The sequence below is a fragment of the Meles meles genome, chromosome 1 (genome assembly GCF_922984935.1).
Source record: "Meles meles chromosome 1, mMelMel3.1 paternal haplotype, whole genome shotgun sequence".
In the NCBI taxonomy this organism is placed as follows: Eukaryota; Metazoa; Chordata; class Mammalia; order Carnivora; family Mustelidae; genus Meles; species Meles meles.
In genome coordinates, this window is record NC_060066.1 from 171,132,169 (window position 1) to 171,155,946 (window position 23,778).

The window sequence follows — 23,778 nt, forward strand, 5'->3', positions numbered from 1 at the left end:
TACACATAATTTAAAAATTAAATACTTTGACTAAAATAATATAAGCAATGAGCTATTATCTAATCTGCTGTATATAGGTTTCTTTTTAAACTTAAAAAAAACCAAAAAACCTGCACAAAGCAAAACAAAGAAACTGTTTGGTTTTTCCTTTAAAAGCCCTGGTGTGTGAATACATATATGTATATATGTAAACAACACATACATTTATTCAAGAGGTTTTTTGTTTGTTTGTTTGTTTGTTTTAATGTTTAAGGCTTCCCTAGCCTAACAGCCTCAATAGGTAAGGTCACAGCCTAATAAGCTTTGGAGGTACACAAAAGTCCTTAGGGCCAGAACAGTGTTTTCAAAATGGATGGCTAACAATCAATACAGAACAAAGAAAGGGAACAAGAAAAGCTAAGTAAATCAGCCACTAAGGATCAGACAACAAAGAAACTGGTGGTGGGATGGGTGGGGGGGACAGCTGTGATAAAAAACTTGAACTTTAGATGAAGAATTAGCATTGTGGGATGCAGGGGGACATATGCACACACTCCCCACCACCACATACATTAAATCAAAGGTAAAAGTTCTATTTTAAGGGACTGTTGGTATTTTGCTTTGTTTCATTCAACTATTTTATCATGCTTGGTGAAATACAAAAATAAATAGAGGCAAAAAGAACGTGAGAAAGGTAGTTTCGAAGGCATGTTTTAAAATGATGTTAAGTTTAAAAAAATGTTTTTTATGAAAAACCAAAAATTGTAATTTCAGATGTTCTAATACTGAGTAGAACACCGAAGACTCTTAAGTAAATATATTATCCAAGGAAATCTCGAATAAAATCTCTAGCTGGTTATAAGCTGTTTTTAAGAAACCTGGAAACCAGTTACCTGTTTCAGGACCACAACCCTTCTGTTAAACACTAGGCAATATTAACAAAACCTAAAACTACTAGAAGAACTTGCCTTCTGAAATTCTGGGGGCCAGCCTTTAAGGTTTCAACATTTAAATACCATCTTACTAATGGCTGTGTTAATTTTTTTTTTTTTTTTTAATCTTGTGCAAGAAGACTGGGTACATAACACAGCTTAAAGCCTGCTGAACTTTATGAAATAAACTGGATTTACCTACATTAAATAGTAAAGCAAAGAGCTATTGCCAAACCACCCTTTGACTGAGATGACTCACCAGTGAAGGTGTATTAATCATCTGTAGTGAACTCACAATTTTAAAGTAACAATACTCTTCATCGATGTTCGCCAATTAAAGATACTGCCTCTATGAATTTATCATAGGCAAAACAGAAGTACAGATAGGTAAATAAAACGTCGGACTTTTTTGTTTTCAATAATTTCAATGGCATTGAGTGTCCCCTGGAAATACTCATGACTCTCCATCAGTATTCCAGGGTGTATAATATCCATAAGTAAAATAATAATTTTAAGAATCTATCTGATTTTCACAGTGCTATAACAGAAAGACAGAAACGAAAGAAACACCATCAACGGGCTAAAGTAGTGATAAGACTGGCACACATTTCAAAAAAATCCATGGTGTGACTGCCTAGACGGGGTGGAGCTGAAGACAATGTGCTTCCAGTCAAAGAGCCAGTGAGAGAGCCAGAAAGTGAATGGCTCTCCGCAGTTACAGAATCAAAACTTGATCTTGGTCTATGTAAGCCAGCAGCAGAACAGGAACGCTGAGGTGTTGAAGAACCAGACCTCTGCTCCACCACCTCATCTGAAATGGATGAAAGAAGAGCAATTTATATGAAAGGTATAGTTGCCCAAGCCCTTCCTATGAAGATGCTATATTCAGAAAACTGAGTAAACATATCTGAACAAGGGAAACTTCATGGATGGCAGGTTTCAGAGTTTTAAGAGCAGGGGTAGCAATACCCCTTTCCTCTCACAATTATAACAGACATCACTCATCAACTACAACACTAACAGTCAAAATGTCACCCCTAAATCCTTCTTAGCATAGTATTTGGCATCAGCCTTGAAATTAAACTGATATCCCATTTGAAGAAAGAACATCCCTGAATGATTATTTTCTTGCAGCATATCAACAAAAACCCATTAAAATAAAAAGTTACCATTATATAGTGGTTCTGAACTTTCAGTACACAATGCCTGGGGATGGGGTGAGGAAATCTTGTTAAATATAAAGATTTCCAGTTTCTCAGGACTCACCTCTAGAAATAAATTCTGATTTGGTAGGTCTGGGGGTAGTTCCCAACAATCTGCATTTTACTAAGAACTCTGGGTAATTCTGATGAAAGGCAGTGATAGCTCAGAATAAAATTTAACTGTTCTACAACTTCCCTAACTCTGAACTCAGTTTTCCTGTGGTTCTGTCCTGCACCTGACCCCTGGTTTACTGTTTTTATCCCACTTGGGCCTCTGGACTGAACATCTGGTTCATGAGGGTTTTTACTTCTGGCACCCACTAAACACTTGACACAAACCACAACCATCTTCCTGACTCCTTCATCTCCTGAATGACTGGGGCATCAAAATCCAACCTGAATACAAGGAGAGACTCCTTTGGCCAACCAGGTTGAGGAAAGTTGATGAAGAGAGAAGTTTAGATATTATAATCCTAACAATAAGAAAATATGAATGAAGAAATGTGACAAAGAACCGGACAGCATCACACAATATTAGGTAAAAACTGCCTCCCTGTTATTCCTTACTTTAGCTCCACAACCAACACTGCAAGTGAGTTTTTTATGCCAAGGAAGCACATCTTTTGGAGAAGTGCTGGGTTAGAGATATTCCACGTCTTCAATCCTTTTCATTTCACTTGCATTTTTAGTTAACTCTAGATTACTTAAAAACCAGCATAGAAGACCTACCCACCATGTCTTTGAGATGATTTTAACATCTTGTCAACTAGTGCCAAGTTTTATCTTCTCAGAGCTCATGCCTGCATAGCTTCCTTACCATCAATGCTTTTAAAGTCCAGAAGATAGCTTCTATTGTCAACCAGATAAAGTTGTAAGCTCATTTTCACATAATTGCCAGTCACTGGATTTTTTCTTCTTACACGAAGATGGTATGCGTTCACTACCTAAAGTGAGAAACATTTTTTAAGGAAAAATGTTAAAAATAACAAGCTACAGTATCTCCCTTATTCTTACTGCAAAGAATATTGAAATAGCTGACAGGAGGGGTAGAGAAGGAATTCCTGAATCATCTTCTAATATTACATGACACTTTAGTATTTATTTAATCTCCACTAATAGGACTGTTTGTGCAGATCACCAGAAATTTAAAGGGAACTCAGAGATTATATAGAGTCTAGCCTTCATTCTAGCTATGCCTTTGCTCTAAAATGTCAACAACAGGGGCGCCTGGGTGGCTCGGTGGTTTGGGCCACTGCCTTCGGCTCAGGTCATGATCTCGGGGTCCTGGGATCGAGTCCCGCATCGGGCTCTCTGCTCGGCGGGGAGCCTGCTTCCCTCTCACTCTCTCTGCCTGCCTCTCTGCCTACTTGTGATCTCTCTCTGTCAAATAAATAAATAAAATCTTAAAAAAAAAAAAAAAAAAGAACCAGCTTCTTTAAAAAAAAAATAAATAAATAAAATGTCAACAACAATTCTGGTCACCCAGCCTCAACTTGAATACCTTTACCTATTAATATGGAGTAGGAGGAATGAAACAGAACTAACTTGTTAACAGTTTGTATTAGGCAGTATAAACAGGTACTGTCACAAAATTTATGTACTCCAATAATTCTGTGAAGAAGTATTATCTGCCCTTTGAACAGAAGAAAACTGCAGCTCAGATAAAGATGATTCTGGGTTTTCAAAACATCTATCAAAGGAGTTCCAGGACGCCTGGGTGGCTCAATCTTTAAGCGTCTGCCTTCAGCTCAGGTCATGATCCCAGGATGCTAGGATCAAGACCCACATCGAGCTCCCCGCTTATTAGTATGAAGCCTGCTTCTCCCTCTCCCACTCCCTCTCTCGTTGTGTCTCTCACTGTCAATTAAATAAATAAAATCTTTAAAAGAAAAATGAGTTCCAAATTTTTTTCAGTATGGAATTTTAAAGAAATTAATGTCTTTCTTTTAACCAAATTGCTTAAGAAAAAGCGTATCTGTTTTTAAATGGTTTTAAGGAACTATTATCTTGTTTATTCATTTCTCATACAAATAAAATGAAAATGATAGATGTTTCAAACATGTCAAATGAATAAACACAAGGTATATTTGAATATTTTTATTCTGCCTTTAAAAATACATTCATAGTCCTCAAGAAAGGAAGAAGAGTAAAAGATATCTGAAATGAAAAAAAAAATGCTTTCCCTTCCACGTATACTCAAACAGAATTGCAATGAATTTGAGCAGTAATTTAAAAAAAAGAAAATTGGGAGCTAAGAGTAAGAAAAATATACCATAACCAAGGATTAAAAGCACTAGCCAAATAAAAGAGATTTTCTTAACCTAGAGAAAAGTATTTGTTGACTGAATAAACATGTCCTGATGATATCACTTGTATTGACCCCTAGCTGTTATAGCTAGTGGGAAAAAGAAAAGAGAGAAAAGTAAAAACACAGCATCTTCAAAGACACATGACTTTTTATTGCTATGATGCAGACAGAAATAGGTAGACTATTTTCTCAGGTGATTTCAGGTTGATTACTTTCTGTTTCTTGGCCAAGAATGCTAGTCTCTAAAAATATTGTAGGTCCCCAGCATCAACAACTCTTCATGCTTTCAGAACTGTGTTTAGTTTGGAATATACTTGGTATATTAATGGAAAAAATGGGGTTTATCATCCAGAAACACAAAGACCACTAAATTTGTATCTAAATCAAAAACAACTTTTTTAGAGACCTAAGTACTCAACTCAGTAGATCAGAGCAGCTTACTATACAAACAAAAACAAAAAAGCAAACTTTTACAAATGATCTTAAGATATTACAATTTCCTACCTTCCATTCAAAATCCAGCTGCTTCATAGCTCGGTAGACTTCAGCCATAATGTCATACGGTTTGCTTTGACTTCTGATTCCAAGATGCCACTTGGCTTTTTTCACAGCTAAAGATTTGGGCTTAGTTGTATTCAGTGCATCCAATGGACATCTCGCTTTAGGACTGTCTGCTATAAGAGGTGGCATCCTTTCTGGATGAGGTTTCAGGCCTGGGGGAATATGCATGGTACTATCATCCATAAAAGAACCAGATGGGGGACTAGAGGCAAGGTAGAACTCACTGGCTTGGTTCATTATTCTCCGATTGTCAATGATAAGATGATAAGCCACTGCAAGCTGGTCTTGAGGGTCACCACTATATAAACTGTTCATTACTTCTGATTCTGTACACTCAAATTTTTCACACACTTCTTTCACAGCCTCATCATCAATGACGTTAGCATCATAGGAGGGGTCTTCAGGAAATAAGTAACTGGGCAAATCTTGTTTAAACCATTCATGCTCTCTAGGAAAAATACCACAATACACTATTGTAAGAACATGCTTTGGCAAGTCCCAAATAATTTAGACATGGGGCAATAAAATATAACAGAACCAGAAAGACCTGTTCTCTTTATGATCCTGAGTAAGCTAATTAACCCCCACCCCTGAATAACTATGATTATTCAGACTTGGGTATTTGGCTGACATTTCTGAAAAATTAGTAAAATGAGCCTGTCACTTCAAAGGAAACAACTAGCAGTATTTTTTGCCAATGATAAAGTTCAACCTTTCAAGCAAAATTTTAGAATTTTATATAATTTGTGTCTGCCTCCATGAGTTTGACAGCTTCCTACGACTTTAAGACTTTTCTAATAACTTTATAATGATAACAATGAACATGGTTTCTAATACTTTATAATGAACATGTCACCATTTGGAAAATCTTTTTAACTCAATAACCCGGTATTTTCAGAATGACCAAGATAAAATATCCACAAAATACACACACACACACAAAAAGACCAGTGAATTTTAATGTAATAAAGTACAAATATACACTGAAATGTTTTCTCATTTGATACTGTAACTAACAAGTTAAGCTTTGGCTTAAAATCAAAGAAGAATATCCACAACTATCTGAAAGACTGTTAAAATGTTTCTCCTTTTCCAATCACTTATTAGAGTGGTATCAGATTTTCTTCATAGACTGCAACCAATACAACATATTGCAATAGACTGAATGAAGAAGTAGACCTAAGAACCTAGCTGGTGTCTCTTAGTAAAGCCCAACATGTATGAGATTCTGAAAATGTAAAATAATTCTATTCTTATTACCATTTTTTTATTTTTCATAAAAGATGTGTTCTTTAGATTAACATGTAGTAGCTTTACTGTTATTTTTAAGTGAATTGTTTTTTTAAGTTTCAATTTTTTTTTAATTTTCAATTTTTTATTTCTTATTTTTTTATAAACATATAATGCATTTTTATCCCCAGGGGTACAGGTCTATGAATCGCCAGGTTTACACACTTCACAGCACTCACCATAGCACATACCCTCCCCAATGTCCATAACCCACTCCTCAGTTTCAATTTCTTATATGATAAATACTGATATAACCTGCATTAAACAACACAACTCTTTGGAAGCCTCAATTTTAAGACTATAAAGGGGTACTAAAACCAAAAAGTTTGACAATCAGTCTCCTAAATCTTATTTTCTCACACTTCTGGGCTTTTGCACATCCAAGAACATCCCGCCTCTTTTCATCTGACTAACTAAGTACTATTCCTTCAAGACTACATAAGCATTGCTACATGACAGAACTGGGCACCCTCTAAACTAAATTCAGATCGATCTATATTTTGCTTCCATGCTTTCTATTGACTGATTGTTTCATTTATGAATTTAAACTAAGAGTATAGGATAGCAAAAAGACATTCCTCCTCTCAGATTATATTCTAGAAGAATACAGATAAAATATTCACAAAAATATATAATTTCAAATATACAAATGTGAAAATCCTGTGATAAAGATTATAAGAGGAAAACACAGGGTAAAATAAAAATATATAAATCAGAATGGGAGCCATGTAATTAGAGAAGCTACAGAGTAATATTTAAGCAGATATCAGAATTATTAGAAGTCAGCTGGGAGCAAAGAGCTGGGAAACAGGTATTCCCAGCACAAGAAACAATGCAGGTGAAGACTGAGACAAAGAGTTGTGCCATGTTCCAGAACAGGACTGAGGCCACTATCATGAAAACAGGAGTTATAGGTTGGAGGGGCAAAAGCTATCAAATATTTCTGACAGCTATAGGCTAGAAGAACGATTCTGGGACTAGAAACTATGCTTGATGAAAATCACTGAAAGATTTTACAGAGACAGGGGTGACATAATCTAATTTGCATTCTGTAAAGATAATCTTGCTTGTGATACAGAAACTGAAAAGACAAAAATGATGATGTTGATGATGCTGATGAAATAGTCCAAGTAAGAAATGATGGTGTGCCAGGCCTTGAGGATGAATCTTCTACAGCTTCTAGTAGATCTTTCTATTGTAACACTCACACTTTCTTATAGGTGTTGATTTTTTTCTTAATCTTACTCACCAAACTCAGAGCTCCTTGAAACAGGGACCATGCCTTATTTAGTTGTATTCAACTACCCAACACTATGTAAATGTTCAATAAATGCATAATAAATAAGTGACAAATACATAAAATATGAAAGCCAAAATTAATCCAATAATGTGTTTATTTCCGATATCATACTAAGCACCAAAGGCTTGGTAATAAAGATGTGATATATTAATTTCTCCCATAGAAACAGGAGACATTATATATCTAACATTTTAAAAATAGTAATAAATAGGGAAGATGAGCATTTCCAAATGAACTCCAAAAACTCACTCTTCCATGAAATCATTCAGAGTACTAGCAAAAATCATCAAAATCAACTTTTCTAAAACCATGGAAATTTACCAAAAGACTGCAACAATCTGAGAAGTGTTTACTCAAGAAAATAGCCGATCTCAGTAAAAACAGTGAGATCTGAAACATTTTAAGTTGCCCTATACCCATCTTCCTTTTCCCACTTCTATGGTAGCCTTGAAAACCAGCAGTCTCACAATCATGGTAGCCCAGAACACCTAACAACCTAATAACGACCTAACAACCACTAAGGGGAAGATAGGTTTAGAATTAGAGCAGAATAGGTTTAGAATTCTCCAAAAGTCCTAGCCTCAGAAAACTGTAATTATTTGACATGTCTGGAAGTTCCCTGGAAATCTCCATTTTGCAAGACTTGTCTTTTTCCGACCTGATTCAGAGTTCCCTCACTGCAAATAGCCTTCTCCCCAGGACATTTGTCAAAAACAACCAATGGCGGGCGCCTGGGTGGCTCAGTGGGTTAAGCATCTGCCTTTGGCTCAGGTCATAATCTCAGGGTCCTGGGATCGAGCCCTCCATCGGGCTCTCTGCTCCGCAGGAAGGCTGCTTCCCCCCCGCCTCTCTGCCTGCCTCTGCCTACTTGTGATCTCTGTCTATCAAACAAATAAATAAAATCTTTAAAACAGAAAACAAAAAAACAAAAAAAAACAAACAAAAACCAACCAATGGTAACTGTGACATCCCAACTGACTGAAGAGGCAGTAAGATTTGGGGCAAACAAGAAGCTAACCATAAACCTTAAAATGAAAAGTTCAGGAATAAGAGTTCCACTGAGGTCTTTGAAATACTCTGATATGGGGCACCTGGGTGGCTCAGTGGTTTAGGCTGCTGCCTTCAGCTCAGGTCATGATCTCAGGGTCCTGGGATCGAGTCCCGCATTGGGCTCTCTGCTTGGCAGGGGGCCTGCTTCCTCCTCTCTCTCTCTCTCTGCCTGCCTCTCTCCCTACTTGTGATCTCCATCTGTCAAATAAATAAATAAAATCTTAAAAAAAAAAAAAAGAAAGAAAGAAAGAAATACTCTGATATATTCCTGGGACTCAAGCAGGCCATGCATATATTATGCAGGGCTGTGTGCTTACCCAAGAAAGACCCTCATTTCTTTTTTTTTTTTAAAGATTTTATTTATTTATTTGACAGAGATCACAAGTAGGCAGAGAAGCAGGCAGAGAGAGAGGAGGAAGCAGGCTCCCCGCTGAGCAGAGAGACCGATGTGGGGCTTGATCCCAGGACCCTGGGATCATGACCTGAGCCGAAGGCAGAGGCTTTAACCCACTGAGCCACCCAGGCACCCCGAAAGACCCTCATTTCTAATCACTGGCTAACTTTGAGGCTCTCTGCTAATGTGGAATAAAGACTACATCAGAGTTATAAGCTTCTCTTCAGAGCAATGAAGATATACTCCAACATGTACACATAATCACTTAGCAAAGACTGTGAGACTTATTAGATCAAGGCATTTAAGGACAGCTCTAATAATAAATGACCATTAAGCTAACTAATCAGAGATTTCAGTGGCCAACCATGACAAAAAGTACAAAATCTGGGGAATTAATTCAGTAAAATCACTAACAAAAGGAACAGCAACAAGAATTACAAACTAAAGGCATACATCCAAAAGAAATGGAAACATGTGACCATAAAAAACTTGTACATGAATGTACATAGCAACATTATTCTTAAGAGCCCAAAGCAGAAACAACTCAAGTATCCATTAACTGATGAACAGATAAACAAAATGTAGTGTATCTGTACAATGGAGTATTTTTAAAGAACAAAGGAATGAAGTACTATACATGCTACACCATGAATGAACCCTGAAAACATTATGCTGTGTGAAAGTAGCCAGACTCCTGGGTGCCTGGGTGGCTCAGTGGGTTAAGCTGCTGCCTTCAGCTCAGGTCATGATCTCAGGGTCCTGGGATTGAGTCCCGCATCGGGCTCTCTGTTCAGCAGCGAGCCTGCTTCCCTCTCTATCTCTCTGCCTGCCTCTCTGTCTACTTGTGATCTCTCTCTGTCAAATAAATAAATAAAATCTTTAAAAAACAAACAAACAAACAAACAAAAAACAAAAAACGAAAGTAGCCAGACTCCAAAGGCTACATGCTATAGGATTCCATTCATATGAAATGTCCAGGACAGGCAAACCCATAAAGGCAGAAAGTAGATTACTGGCTTCCAAGGGATAAAAGGAGGGGGAAATGGGTAATGACTGATAATGGGTATAGAGTTTCTTTAAGGGAATTAGAAAATGGTGACGACTGTACAACTTTGTAAATATACTAAGAACCATTGAATTATACAATTTGAAGGGACAAATGTACAGTATGTGAATTATATCAATGATATAAATGTTTAAAAAATGATAAATAGGGAAATAATCTAAATTTTTATTTCTAATTCATTCATTTACACAAAGGACCATAATTCTTTACCATAAGAAACTGCCAATTAAAAAGTCACACTCAGCTTTTGTTTTCAGGAATCAGTTTCTGAATTAACTCTATCAAGATAAGCAGTAACCAGAATGTTTATGAGAGTTGGCCTGAGACAATATCAGTTCATTTCCCCATCAGAAATTAAGTCTTTCTATCACTCTTACCTGATATTCTATTTTTGATACTTAAGACTAATGACTTAAATGAGTTATGGAAACACATGAAAATGAGAACACAACAATCCAACATCTTTGAGATGCAGCAAAAGCAGTTCTAAGAGGGCAATATATAGTAATACAGCCCTACCTCAAGAAATAAGAAAAAGCTCAAACTACCAACCTAAACTTGCACATAAAGAAATTAAAAAAAGAAGAACAAAGTCCAAGGCGAGTTGAAGAAAATAATAAAGATCAGAGCAGAAATAAATGACATAAAAATTAAAAAACAATAGAAAAAAATCAGTAAGAGGCACCCAGCTTGCTCTTCAAGCCTCACATGGGATGTAGAGATTACTTAAATAAATAAATAAATTTAAATAAAAAATTAAAAATCATTAAAATTGAGAGCACTTTTATTCAATATGGTCCTGGAAGTCCTAACTACAGCAATCAGAAAAGAAAAAGAAACAGAAGGCATCCATACTGGTAAAGAAGTTCTTAAACTGTTACAGTTTAATATCCATCTAGTATGGGTGCCTTTGCAGATGATATGACATTCTACATAAAAAATCCTAAAGACTCCACCAAAAAACTACTAGAATAAATTCAGTAATTTATATTTATTTATAAATTATTCAGTAATAATATCCTGCAGAAACTGCAGGATACCTAGAAATCAGTAGCATTTCTATATGCTAATAACGAAGTACCAGAAAGAGAAATTAAGAACATAATTCCATTTACAACTGCATCGGAAATACTAAAATATAACCAAGGAGGTTGAAGACTATACTCATGGATTGGCAGAATTAGTATTGTTAAAATGTCTGTACTACCCAAACCTATCTGCAGATTCCAAGCAATACCTATCAAAATACCAAAAGCATTCTTCACAGAACTAGAACAAACAATCTTAAAATTTGTATGGAACTATAAAAGACCTCAAATAGCCAAAGCAATCTTGAGAAAGAAAAATAAAGCTGGAAGTATCACAATCCCAGATTTCAAGATACACTATAAAGCTACAATAATTAAAACAATGGTATTGGCACAAAAATAGACACATAAACAGAACAGAATAGAGAGCCCAGAAATAAACCTATGCTTATATGGTCAATTAATCTAAAACAAAGGAGGCAAGAACATGCAATGAAGAAAAGACAATCTCTTCAATAACTGGTGTTGGGAAAACTGGAGAGCTACATATAAAAGAATGAAACGGGACCACTTTCTAAATCATACACAAAAAATAAACTCACAATGATTAAAGACTTAAATGTAAGATCTGAAACAATAAAATTCCTAAGAAAAACAAAGACAATAATATCTCTGACACCAGCCATAACACTTCTCTAAATATGTCTCCTAAGGCAAGAGGAACAAAAGCAAAAATAAACTATCAGGACTATATCGAATAAAAAGCTTTTGCACAACACCCAAAGAACAAACAATCCAATCAAGAAATGGGCAGAGGACATGAACAGACATTTCTGCAAAGAAGACATCCAGATGGCCAACAGACACATGAAAAAGTGCTCCACGTCACTCGGCATCAGGGAAATACAAATCAAAACCACAATGAGATATCACCTCACACCAGTCAGAATGGCTAAAATTAACAAGTCAGGAAATGACAGATGCTGGCGAGGATGTGGAGAAAGGGGAACCCTCCTCCACTGTTGGTGGGAATGCAAGCTGGTGCAACCACTCTGGAAAACAGCATGGAGGTTCCTCAAAATGTTGAAAATAGAACTACCCTATGACCCAGCAATTGCACTACTGGGTATTTACCCTAAAGATACAAACATAGTGATCCGAAGGGGCACGTGTACCCGAATGTTTATAGCAGCAATGTCTACAATAGCCAGACTATGGAAAGAACCTAGATGTCCATCAACAGATGAATGGATAAAGAAGATGTGGTATATATACACAATGGAATACTATGCAGCCATCAAAAGAAATGAAATCATGCCATTTGCGATGACGTGGATGGAACTAGAGCGTATCATGCTTAGTGAAATAAGTCAATCGGAGAAAGACAACTATCATATGATCTCCCTGATATGAGGACATGGAGAAGCAACATGGGGGGGTAGGGGGATAGGAGAAGAGTAAATGAAACAAGATGGGATTGGGAGGGAGACAAACCATAAATGACTCTTAATCTCACAAAACAAACTGGGGGTTGCTGGGGGGAGGTGGGATTGGGAGAGGGGGAGCGGGCTATGGACATTGGGGAGGGGAGGCGAACCATAAGAGACTATGTACTCTGAAAAACAACCTGAGGGTTTTGAAGGGTCAGGGGTGGGAGGTTGGGGCAACCTGAGGGTTTTGAAGGGTCAGGGGTGGGAGGTTGGGGGAACAGGTGGTGGGTAATGGGGAGGGCACGTTTTGCATGGAGCACTGGGTGTTGTGCAAAAAGAATGAATACTGTTACACTGAAAAAATAAATAAAATGAAAAAAAAAAAAAAAAAAGCTTTTGCACAGTGAAGGAAACCATCAACAAAGCAAAAGGACACCCTACTAAATGGGAGAATATACTTGCAAATTATATATGCAGTAAGGAGTTAAGTCCAAAATACATAAAGAATACAACTCAACACCAAAACAAAACAAAACAAAATAAAAAATCCAATCAATTAAAAACAAGCAGAGGACCTAAACAGACATTTTTCCAAAGAAGACATGCAGATAAGCAATAGACACATGAAAATATGCTCAACTCCTATAATGAGGGACATGCAAATCAAAACCACAATGAGATATCACATTACACAATTAACATTGCCAAAGACTAAAATAAAAAAGACAAGAAATAATAAGTGTTGACAAGGATGCAGAGAAAAAGGAATTCCACACTGCTAATGGGAATGTAAATTGGTATAATCACTGTGAAAAATTGTATAGAAGTTCCTCAAAAAATTTAAAATAGAAAAACCAGGGGCACCTGGGTGGCTCAGTGGGTTGAGCCCCTGCCTTCAGCTTGGGTCGTGATCTCGGGATCCTGGAATCGAGCCCCGCATCGGGCTCTCTGGTCAGCGGAGAGCCTGCTTGCCCTTCTCTCTCTGCCTGCCTCTCCGCCTACTTGTGGTCTCTCTCTGTGTCAAATAAATAAATAAAATCTTAAAAAAAAAATAGATATACCATATGACCCAATAATTCCACTACTGGGTATTTACCCAGAGAAAACAAAAACACTAATTCAAAAAAATATAAGCACTCATATGTTTATTGCAGCATTACTTAAAATAGCTAAGATATGGAAGCAACCTAAGTGTCTATCAACAGACAAATGGTAAAGAACATGTAGTGTACATATACAATGGAGTACTATGCAGCCTTAAGAAAAGATGAGATTGGGGCGCCTGGGTGGCTCAGTGGGTTAAGCCTCTGCCTTCGGCTCAGGTCATGATCTCAGGGTCCTGGAATCGAGTCCCACATCGGGCTCTCTGCTTAGCGGAGAGCCTGCTTCCCTTCCTCTCTCTCTGCCTGCCTCTCTTGTGATTTCTGTCAAATAAATAAATAAAATCTTTAAAAAAAAAAAAAAGAAAAAAGAAAAGATGAGATTGGGGGTGCCTGGGTGGCTCAGTAGGTTGAAGCCTCTGTCTTCGGCTCAGGTCATGATCCTAGGGTCCTGGGATCAAGCCCCACATTGGGCTCTCTGCTCGGCAGGGAGCCTGTTTCCTCCTCTCTCTCTCTCTCTCTCTGTTTGCCTTTCTGTGTACTTGTAATGTCTGTCAAATAAATAAATAAATAAATAAATAATCTTAAAAAAAAAAGAAAGAAAAGATGAGATTGTGCTATTTGCAACAAAATGAATGGATCTCAAGGGTCTGTGCTAAGTAAAATAAATCTGAGAAAATAAATACCATATGATTTCACTTACAGGTGGAATCTTAAAAAAAGATATGAAAAACAAATAAACAAAAAGCAGCATCAGACCTATAAATTGAGAACCAATGGCTGCCAGAAGGGGGGTTTGGGGGGATAGGCAAAATGGGTGAAGGGGAGAGGGAGATGCAGGCTTCCACCTATAGAATGAATAACTCACAGGAAGCATATCTAATTTTCTTTCTAAGGAAAAGCCAATTAAGTGACTGAGGCACCTAGCTAGTTTGGTCAGTAGAACATGTGACACTTGAACTCAGGTTTGTAAGTTCAAGCCTCATGTTGGGTGTAGAACTTATTTTAAAAAAAAAGAAAGAAAGAAAGAAAAGAAAAAAAAACTGTGAACACAAAAAATTTTTTTCCTGCTAAGTACATATCTATAACTAAACTTGGTGCTATATACAATTACACATTTCGTTTATGTAGGAGGTCTGGAGCACTTAAGAAAAATAAGCCCCTTCTTGCAGTCTAAGAGATAGGCAGCAATCACATAAAAAACCATGTCATCATTTAAACATTCCAGGAGTCATAGTCTCTAAACAGCCATTTTGGCTTATGAAGATAAGAGGAGAGATTCTGGAAAGAGGGCAAAAGAATGTGTTTGTAAATGAATAAACGATGAAATGTTAGGTAAGAATTAAAAAAAAAAAAAACTCTAAGAAACATAACCTGGTAAGTAAAGAGTAAAAGGCAATGCATTATTGTGGCTTGTGTGTGCTATATAAAGGTCATATTCATAATAACACCAGCCACTGCAAGTTCCAAAGTTTCTCACATAACAAGAAATCCTTCACAGTGCTAGCAGCTATTTTTGGATTCAAAATCTTTTTTTTTTTTAAGATTTTATTTATTTCTTTGACAGACAGAGATCACAGTAGGCAGAGACAGAAGAGGAAGCAGGCTCCCCACTGAGCAGAGAGACCGATGAAGGGCTCGATTCCAGGACTCTGGGACCATGACGTGAGCCGAAGGCAGAGGCTTTAACCCACTGAGCCACCCAGGCGCCCCTGGATTCAAAATCTTAACAAAACTTTTAATGTTTCATTTCATCGACCATATGTAAAATACATTATTAGTCAGTCTGTATTACGCATAAGATTTATTCAGTTTCTCAGCATATACTACATTCATGGGCCATCTAGCATTGTGTGTACTAAGATGAGTAAGACACTCTCTCTACCCTTATGGAGTTACAATTTAGGACTGGAAAAACACACACTGACATTTGAAATGTTAATGAAAAAAAAACAAATAAAACGTGAAAATCACGGAAGTGGAAGCAATTAACTTTGCCTAAGGGAATCCAAATTGATTTCACAAAGGAGGTCATATGTAAGCAGAATTTTAAAGGATGAATGGAAGTCTGTCAGGTCAAGAGAGACAGAAATGGCATCAGAGGTAGTAATATAAATTAAAACCTGAAGACATAAAATACATGTTATACTTGATGAAGAAGGAAAAGCTGAGTGTAGCTGAAGCGGGTGTGGTGGTGAGTGCAGGAATGAAACCTCAAAGTAGGAAAAGGAGCCTCCTTAGGAAGGGCCTTAAAGGATTTGCTACCTCAAGGAAAAAGTATGGGAAACAATCTGAAATATTTAAAAGATAAGTGACATGATCAGGTCTGTGTAAAAAGGAAAGCAGAATTCCTATACAATAAGTATTAGAGAGTCTAACATAAAGCAGGCATTCAATTAGTGATACAATTATTAATATTCTAAAATGTACATAACAGTAACAAAAAGAAGAATCACCTTATATCTTTGATGGTCGCTCGTTTCAGGGGATCAACCTGCAGCATATGCATCAAAAGAGTGGCAACAGAACGATTAAGATATTCTGGGATATAAAAAACACCCCCTCGGATCTTCTTAAATAACGTAGGTACATGCTCATCATCAAATGGGAGGGTGCCACAAAGAAGAGCATACAAAATAACACCACAGCTCCAGATATCAACTTCAGGACCTGCATACAATCTAAGAGAAAAGATGACAACGCCAACCTGAAATGCAAGTGCCATTTGTTCTCATCCAAGTATACCTGCATCTGTATACACATGGTGTAGACTCGGTGTATATTCATTTGCAAGCCTTTAATGAAGTCCATGGCCACACCTCAACACTCAATGCTTGTTTGCCGTAGAGAACTGGTCTCAGCAGTTACTATTCAAGCTTTCCAAAAGAAAGTGTTACTTTATTTGTCACAAACTCACAACTTACTAATTAACTAATTAAAAAATATAAAACTTACTATGGTTGGTTTTTTTTAAAGGAAACATCAAAGTAAATGACTGTAAACTTGAAAAAATACTACTATAGTGTTTAGGCTACATCCTTTTACCACATAACTATAAGAAAGAAAATGCCTATAAAATAGAATTTTCCTCCCTGACATGCCTATTTTAAAGAGTTTCTAAAGAATTAAAGGGCTAGGGGCTCCTGGGTGGCTCAGTGGGTTAAAGCCTCTGCCTTCGGCTAAGGTCATGATCCCATGGTCCTGGGATCAAGCCCCACTTCGGGCTCTCTGCTCAGTAGGGAGCCTGCTTCCCCCTCTCTCTCCCTTTGCCTGCCTCTCTGCCTACTTGTGATCTCTGTCTGTCAAATAAATAAACAAAATCTTTAAAAAAAAAAAAAAGAATTAAAGTGCTGACCTAGTCCTGCAGCAATCTCTTTGACAGTATTTGTCCTGTATCATGTTATCCTGAGTATGACTTTCATTCTAATCACTTGTTAGATTAGCTCATGGGACTAAGATTAGCTTTGCTCCATGTAACCTATGTCTGGAATATTATTCCTTTTTTCTCTCACCTTTCTGCAGTATTAAAATGCCTCTGATACCCCATTGACAAATTCAAACCTGGGTCTGAGGTAACAAAGTAAATCTCTACAATTCCAATTAAAAGAATATAAGCCATTTCAAAAAATTGCTGTCCACCATTTATATCATTTGCGGTACTTGTCCAAAACTCCTATACCTGCTCCTTGCAATAATACCTTTTATTTATTTTCTCTCAGCGAGTTCTGTTAACTTTTTAAATCAGACACTGGTTACTGTAAAAAGTCTTCTGTTTACTACTGCAATCTGTATAAACATTTTTAAATGTTTATTTTCATGTAACTGAAAATATTTACATGTATATTGTCAAGTGTTTACAAGTATACTGTCATGTAAATGAATATACCAATGAGTAAGTTCTAATCCCTACTTATAGTTTAATTTCAGGAATGACAATACTGTCCCTGAAAAATCTCATTCTTCTAAAGAAAAAACAAAAAATAATACTCTATATAGTACCTTATAAAAGAATATATAAAATATTATTTAAGGACAGTGTCTAGTAAGTAAATGATGACATTAAATTTAACAAATGCTTTCTCTTATCCATACTTTTCCAAAATGAAGAAAATCAAGATTTGTTTCAGTCATTTTTTTTTAATGGAAGAACTCCTTAAATATACTCATAACAAAATCTAAACCAAATGTTTAAAAAAATTGTTTAATATAACTGTTCTCTCTTCAACAATGGGAAAATTAAAGGGACAATTTGTTCCTATTATGTTAACAATCTCATCCTCTGAATAGAACATATTTTAATTAAATGTTATTAGAATGAACAAAAGATTATAAAGAGCTTACTCTCTCCACTGATCTATTATTACCTGCCTGAGATGACTTCAGGTGCTGCATAATTTGGAGACCCACAACTAGTTCGCAGAAATTCACCATCTGACATCATATTAGACAACCCTGAAAATAAGAGTAATATTTACTTTGTGCTAGATATTTTTATATGGAGCCATAGATAAATGCATGAAGAAAAATGTCAAGTCTTCAATGTTTTGTATATCATATTTTATAATTATTTTGAAATAGTGGCAAGCACTTGAGAGACAAGAAGAAGACTATTTCAGAGTGTTTACACTCTGACAAAAAAAGATAACACACATCATATATGATTGGAATTAAATTCCTTTTCTAACTTAAAATGTTGATTCACTTGGGTCACCTGGGTGGCTGTTTGAGCGTCCGACTCTTGGTTTTGGCTCAGGTCATGATCTCAGGGTTGTGGGATCAAGCCCTATGCTGGGCTCCATACTCACAGAGAATATGCTTGGGATTCTCTCTCCCCACTTCCGAGGCCCTTCCCCCAACTCGTACTCTCTCCAAATAAATTAACCTTTTTAAAAAAATGTTGATTCACTTCACAAATATGAGGTTATTCTAAATTACATGAACTTTCCCAAGCATAAAAGTATCAAAATATTATTTATCTATTTCTACAGTTGAAAGAAAGAAATAGAGACCATTACTTTTTATCCTGTACTTTCAAAGCCTTTTAAAACAATCTCTAAGTAGAAATCAGACAAGCTCCAATTTATAAAGATTACATTACATTCCAAAACCTTTTAGTTTGGAAAGCTTTAATTCAACATAGAAAAAAATAATCTACGGAACCAAAAATCTAGTTGAAGTATCATACTAAGGAGTTTTGCGATTTAGAGAAGGAAGAGAAATAGGAAAACTAGTTTCCTAGTTTTTAGATTAAAGACAAGGTACAGACAAAAAATTTATATAAGTAACACTGAACTGTGGCACATTTCCATCTCTCTTTCTATAACCTCTTACTTCCTAATCCTTTTGCCAAACACCCTACTTTCCAGGAATGTTTACCCCAGAAACTGTTTGGTGCATTTAAATCTACATTTTGTTTTTTGTTTTACTCCTGACAAAAACTCCTATTCTTTTTAACAAGTAGTTAGATTTTACCCTGAAGTCAACCCTTGATCAAATGAGAAAGGCTGTAAGTCTTCAAAACCGCATGCAAATTTTCAGGTATTTCTCTTAAAGTGCATTCATCAAAGGAAGTGCCCATATTTTCATTAGATTTTCAAAAGAGTTTGTGACCCCTCTCCCCAAAAAAGACAGGTTTTCCTTTAGGAGAAAATGCAGATTAAATGGATGTACCTTGAAACTGGCCCTCTAAACTTCTCTAGAAGCATGTGCATTTTATAAATTGTGTTTAAATGAACCTAACAAACCAACATGGAGACTGTGCATTAACCCCTTTTTCATGGTATCAGATTTATAAAATTGAAACTGCAAGTTCATAGTTCTTTAATAGTTGCTACTGACATACTTTAAAAGGCAACTAGTACATTTCTGAACAACCATGGAGTTACATACCAAAATCGGCTATCTTGGCATTCATGTGAGCATCCAACAGCACATTCTCTGGTTTCAGGTCTCGATGAACCACCATATGCCTATGGCAGTAGTCCACAGCTGATAGAATCTGCTGAAAAAGCCGCCTTGCTTCCACCTCTTCAACCTAGCAAGTATAAAAGAAGCTGCACTAAGAATATTTGAGACATGTACATAGCAAGAGTTTTAGTTTCATAATCAGCCCAAATGTAACTGAGCAAGCTAATTAAATCAGGCTAGAATTCTCAACAAATCAGACAAACGAACCAGACACTTGCATTAGAGTTCAACATGTCAATCAATAAGGTTCCTTTTTTGCTGCTAGGCTAGGAAGATTTAATTTTCAATTAATATTACTAAATTTGTACAATGTTTTAGGAAATTAACAAGTAAAACATAATGTAAAACAGAACTTATGTGAAAGTGCTAAGAAAAGGAAATCCTTGAAGCTTCAACATAATGTTCTGGAACAGATTTTTCACTGACATCATGTTGGAAATTAAGTGGAATATGTTCCCTAAAATCACTATTTTTTTTTAAAGATTTTATTTACTTGAAAGAATGATGGCAAGAGAGGGAATACAAGCACAGAGGTGTGGGGGAGAGGCAGAAGCAGGCTTCCCTCTGAGCAGGCAACCCCATGTGGCCTGGGATCATGACCCAAGCCAAGGCAGAAGCTTAATGACTGAGCCACCTAGGGTCCCAAAATCAGTATTTTGGAAGGTATATATGTATATTTTTAAGATTTTATTTATTTATTTGAGAGAGCAAGAGAGCAGGGGGAGGGGCAGAGGGAGAAGCAGTTTCCCCTCTGAGCAAGAGACCCGACACAGGTCTCCATCCCAAGACCCCGGGATCATGACCTGAACCAAAGGCAGATACTTAACCATACGAGGCACCAGGTGCCCCAAAAGGTGTATATTATTTTAAGATTTTATTTTTAAGCAATCTCTATACCCAATGTGGGGCTTGAAATTACAACCCCAAGTTCAAGAGTCCATGCTCCACCAATTGAACTGCCAGGCACCCCTGAAAGGTATATTTTTTAAGAAAGAAAAAAATGTCTAATATTCTGTATCTTTAGTTATCTTTATTACAGAAGCAACCCTGACTTTGAAGATATCTTTATGGTTTGCTATTTCCTACTATCCTCTTCTTAGCTTAGGGGCTTATTGTACTAGATAGTAAATTACTCACCCGTCCATGTTTACAGATGTAGTCAAATAATTCACCACCAGACACATATTCCATTACCATAAAAAAATCTGTTGGAGTGCTGATCACCTGGTATCTTTTTTGTAAATGAAAAATATGATAAAAAAATGTTAGTTTTTTAAAAATTAAGCTGGTATTATTATTGCTACAATTTTGTATTTCAATGTTTTATAATATTTTAAGACAGCCACAAATTATGTTATCAAAACAATCACAGAGATATAAACATAGCCTTACAAAATTCTCTGCTTTCTGAGGCTTATGGACTTTTCTTCAGATCCTTCCTTTCATATTTACAAAATCTTTGAAATCCTTCATTCTTCAACAACTAAGCATTCATTTCTCCATTTAAACAAAAAAATTTTTATGGCCCATTGAGATCAGGTATCATATTTAAACATAATTTAAAAATATTCTTGCTAAGCTTAAATGATACCACAAGAGATTTAATCAGTGAAATGCAGAAAGTGGTCAAATGACACTTTCTCCAACAAATAAAATGTGAGAAAAGGAAAGAGGGAAGGGAAGCTATAGATTTATAGTAAATCAAGAGACATACTGACCTATTACACTGCAGAGACTTGTTTTGATTTTTTTAAAGATTTATTTATTCTAGAGAAAGAGAGTATGCACACGCACACAGGCTCATGTGCCAGGGGGAGGGGCAAAGGGACAGAGAGAGAGAGAGAATCTCAAACTGACTCCGCCCTGAGTGAAAGCCCAACCATGAGCTGGAGCCCAAGACCCTGAGATCACAACCTGAGCCAAGAGCTGGATGTGTAACAACTGAACCACCTAGGCACCCCAAGACTTATTTTGATTTTGACTCCAACAAACCAGCTTTAAACCACTTATGAAACAAAGTCTGAATACTGAGTGGATGGTTGATATTATTAATTCATTTTTTAAGGTGTGATAATGAACTGTGCTTGTATTACTAAAATTTAAAGAAGGGTATGTTTCAGAGTAGAAATTGATGAGTTTGCAGATTAAAATAGTAATATTTAGGATTTGCTTCAAAATAATTTGTAATGGGAGAAGTGGGAAGAAGCAGATAAAACAATACACTGGCAACTGCTGAAGCCAAATGACAGATACATGAGGCTTCATCACTTTGCTTTTGTATATATTAAAAACTTTCCATAATGGGTGGGGCATATGGGTGGCACAGTCAGTTAAGCAACCAATTCTTGGTTTCAGCATGACCTTAGGATCCTGAGATCAAGCCCGGCATTAGGCTCTAGGCTCAGCATGGAGTCTGCTGCAGTTTCTCTCTCCTTCTGCCTTTGCCCCTCCCCCGTGCTGCCTCTCACTTTCTCTCTCAAATTAATAAATCTTAAAAAAAAAAAAAAAAGTTCCATAGTAAGAAATTAAGTAGACAAATGATTGTATTTTTTTTTTAATTTACTTCTAGGCATTTAAAGCTGAGACCATTAAAAGTAAGACTCTTAAAAAAAAAAAAAGACTCTTAGTTGTATTTGAAAAAAATTTTCTTAAAAGACAACTTCCCCCCCATATAACCAATTTTACCAAAGTTTTAAAAACAAATTAAATACAATTAATATGCACAACAGCAATTATGTGCTACATGGTGGTTCTGGTTACTAATAAAGAGGAAAGAAAAAAGGGCCAGGTCATTGGTGATATAACTACATACTGTACATTTTAAGAAAAGACACATCCTGTATAAACACTTAAAAAAAGTAAAATATTAAAGGTATAGTATGAAAATGATTATAGAGTTTCAGAAGAAATATTTCTAATAGCAATCTTTAGTCTTTGGGATGAAAAGTGACAAGGTAACTCACTTTATATAAAATAAACTAACATAACTGAGGAATAAGGTTGAAATTACTTCAAATGAACTATGAAATGGGAATTTTACCTGAGAACTCCAGAAGAAATGGTTCTATAAAAGCAATCTCACCAGGCACCAAACTCTAATTGAAAATAAATGAATTGCGCGAAGCAGGGGTACCTAGTCACCTTACTGTAGGCTAATCTGATTTATTAACAGAATTCTCCATCACTTTTCTACCCTGTTACATCTTTGGGGCTTATTAGAAAAAAGTGATGAAATTTTAATATATTTAGCTGCTGATTCTTCCAAGTATATCACAGGTCTTCAGTGAACACTGTTGGACAGAACTATTTCATGAAACCTCTAAATCCACAGTAGCCACTGTTCATGTCAAAGGCCAATCTAGAGCAATGAAAACCACAGCCAGCATTACTGAGTACTTGCCATGTGCCAGACACTGAGCTATTAAGTAGTGCTATCCACTCTTTGTTGAAAACCTATTTGTATTATACTTCATGAGATCAACAGCTCCTCTTTCTACTTGTAGAGCTTACAGCCTATTCAGGAAGACACATATTAGACAATAATTCTTTTCAAAATATGAATCTGTTCTTCAATAGTCTCCTAATCAAAAATCTTCAGGGGGTTCCCATTGCTCTTAGGTCCCGAGTGAATCAGGCCCCTGCCTGAGTCTGTACTGTTTCCTGTTTGATATCCCACCGTCACCATGTGTATTTCTTTCTTTCACTCATTGATTGTACTGCATTTCCTTCTGCCACAGCATCTTTGTATAAGCAGTTTCCGCTAACCTGAATTCTGTACCTGACCTGTACTCCGCCCTTTAACAGTCTGCCAGTCATTCTTTCTAGCTTCACTTAAAGGTAACTTCTTTAAGTCCAGGTCAGCCCTTTTTGCTTTCACAAAAGCATTCCATTAGCATCAGAACATGTGTCTCAGTTTGTGATTAGACAATGATTGGGTGTGGACCCAGCAAAGTATCTGTATCCAAGTAGGAATTTAAGTAAACATATAAAGTAGCACTTTTAAATAATGTGAGCAGCTTGGAGGAAAACCAGAATAATCTGAAACAGAAATTACTGCAACAATACAACAAAAATTCAATGAATAAAATGTCAATTAACCAGAATGAAGCCAAGACAAAAGAAAACATGATTTTTAAAATAAAGAAATCCAAATCCAGCTTCATATGGGGAC

General features: G+C 36.3%; 1 protein-coding gene across 5 annotated transcripts in view; it reads right to left on the reverse strand.

Moving 5' to 3' along the window:
- Positions 1-219: 219 nt before the first annotated feature.
- PRKAA2 (protein kinase AMP-activated catalytic subunit alpha 2) overlaps positions 220-23,778 on the reverse strand; it is a 69,182-nt gene continuing 45,623 nt past the window's right edge. For 4 of the 5 annotated variants that reach the window (XM_046017309.1, XM_046017326.1, XM_046017333.1 and 1 more), the window contains 7 exons: positions 20,745-20,838; positions 19,530-19,674; positions 18,005-18,092; positions 16,097-16,321; positions 4,926-5,430; positions 2,931-3,057; positions 220-1,722 (listed from right to left, as the gene is read on the reverse strand). In XM_046017309.1, the coding sequence (XP_045873265.1) occupies positions 1,484-1,722; positions 2,931-3,057; positions 4,926-5,430; positions 16,097-16,321; positions 18,005-18,092; positions 19,530-19,674; positions 20,745-20,838 (1,423 nt within the window). In that variant the 3' untranslated portion in view covers positions 220-1,483. Of the gene's footprint in view, positions 1,723-2,930; positions 3,058-4,925; positions 5,431-16,096; positions 16,322-18,004; positions 18,093-19,529; positions 19,675-20,744; positions 20,839-23,778 lie in introns of those variants that run through there. The other variant, XM_046017340.1, reaches the window with a different exon arrangement.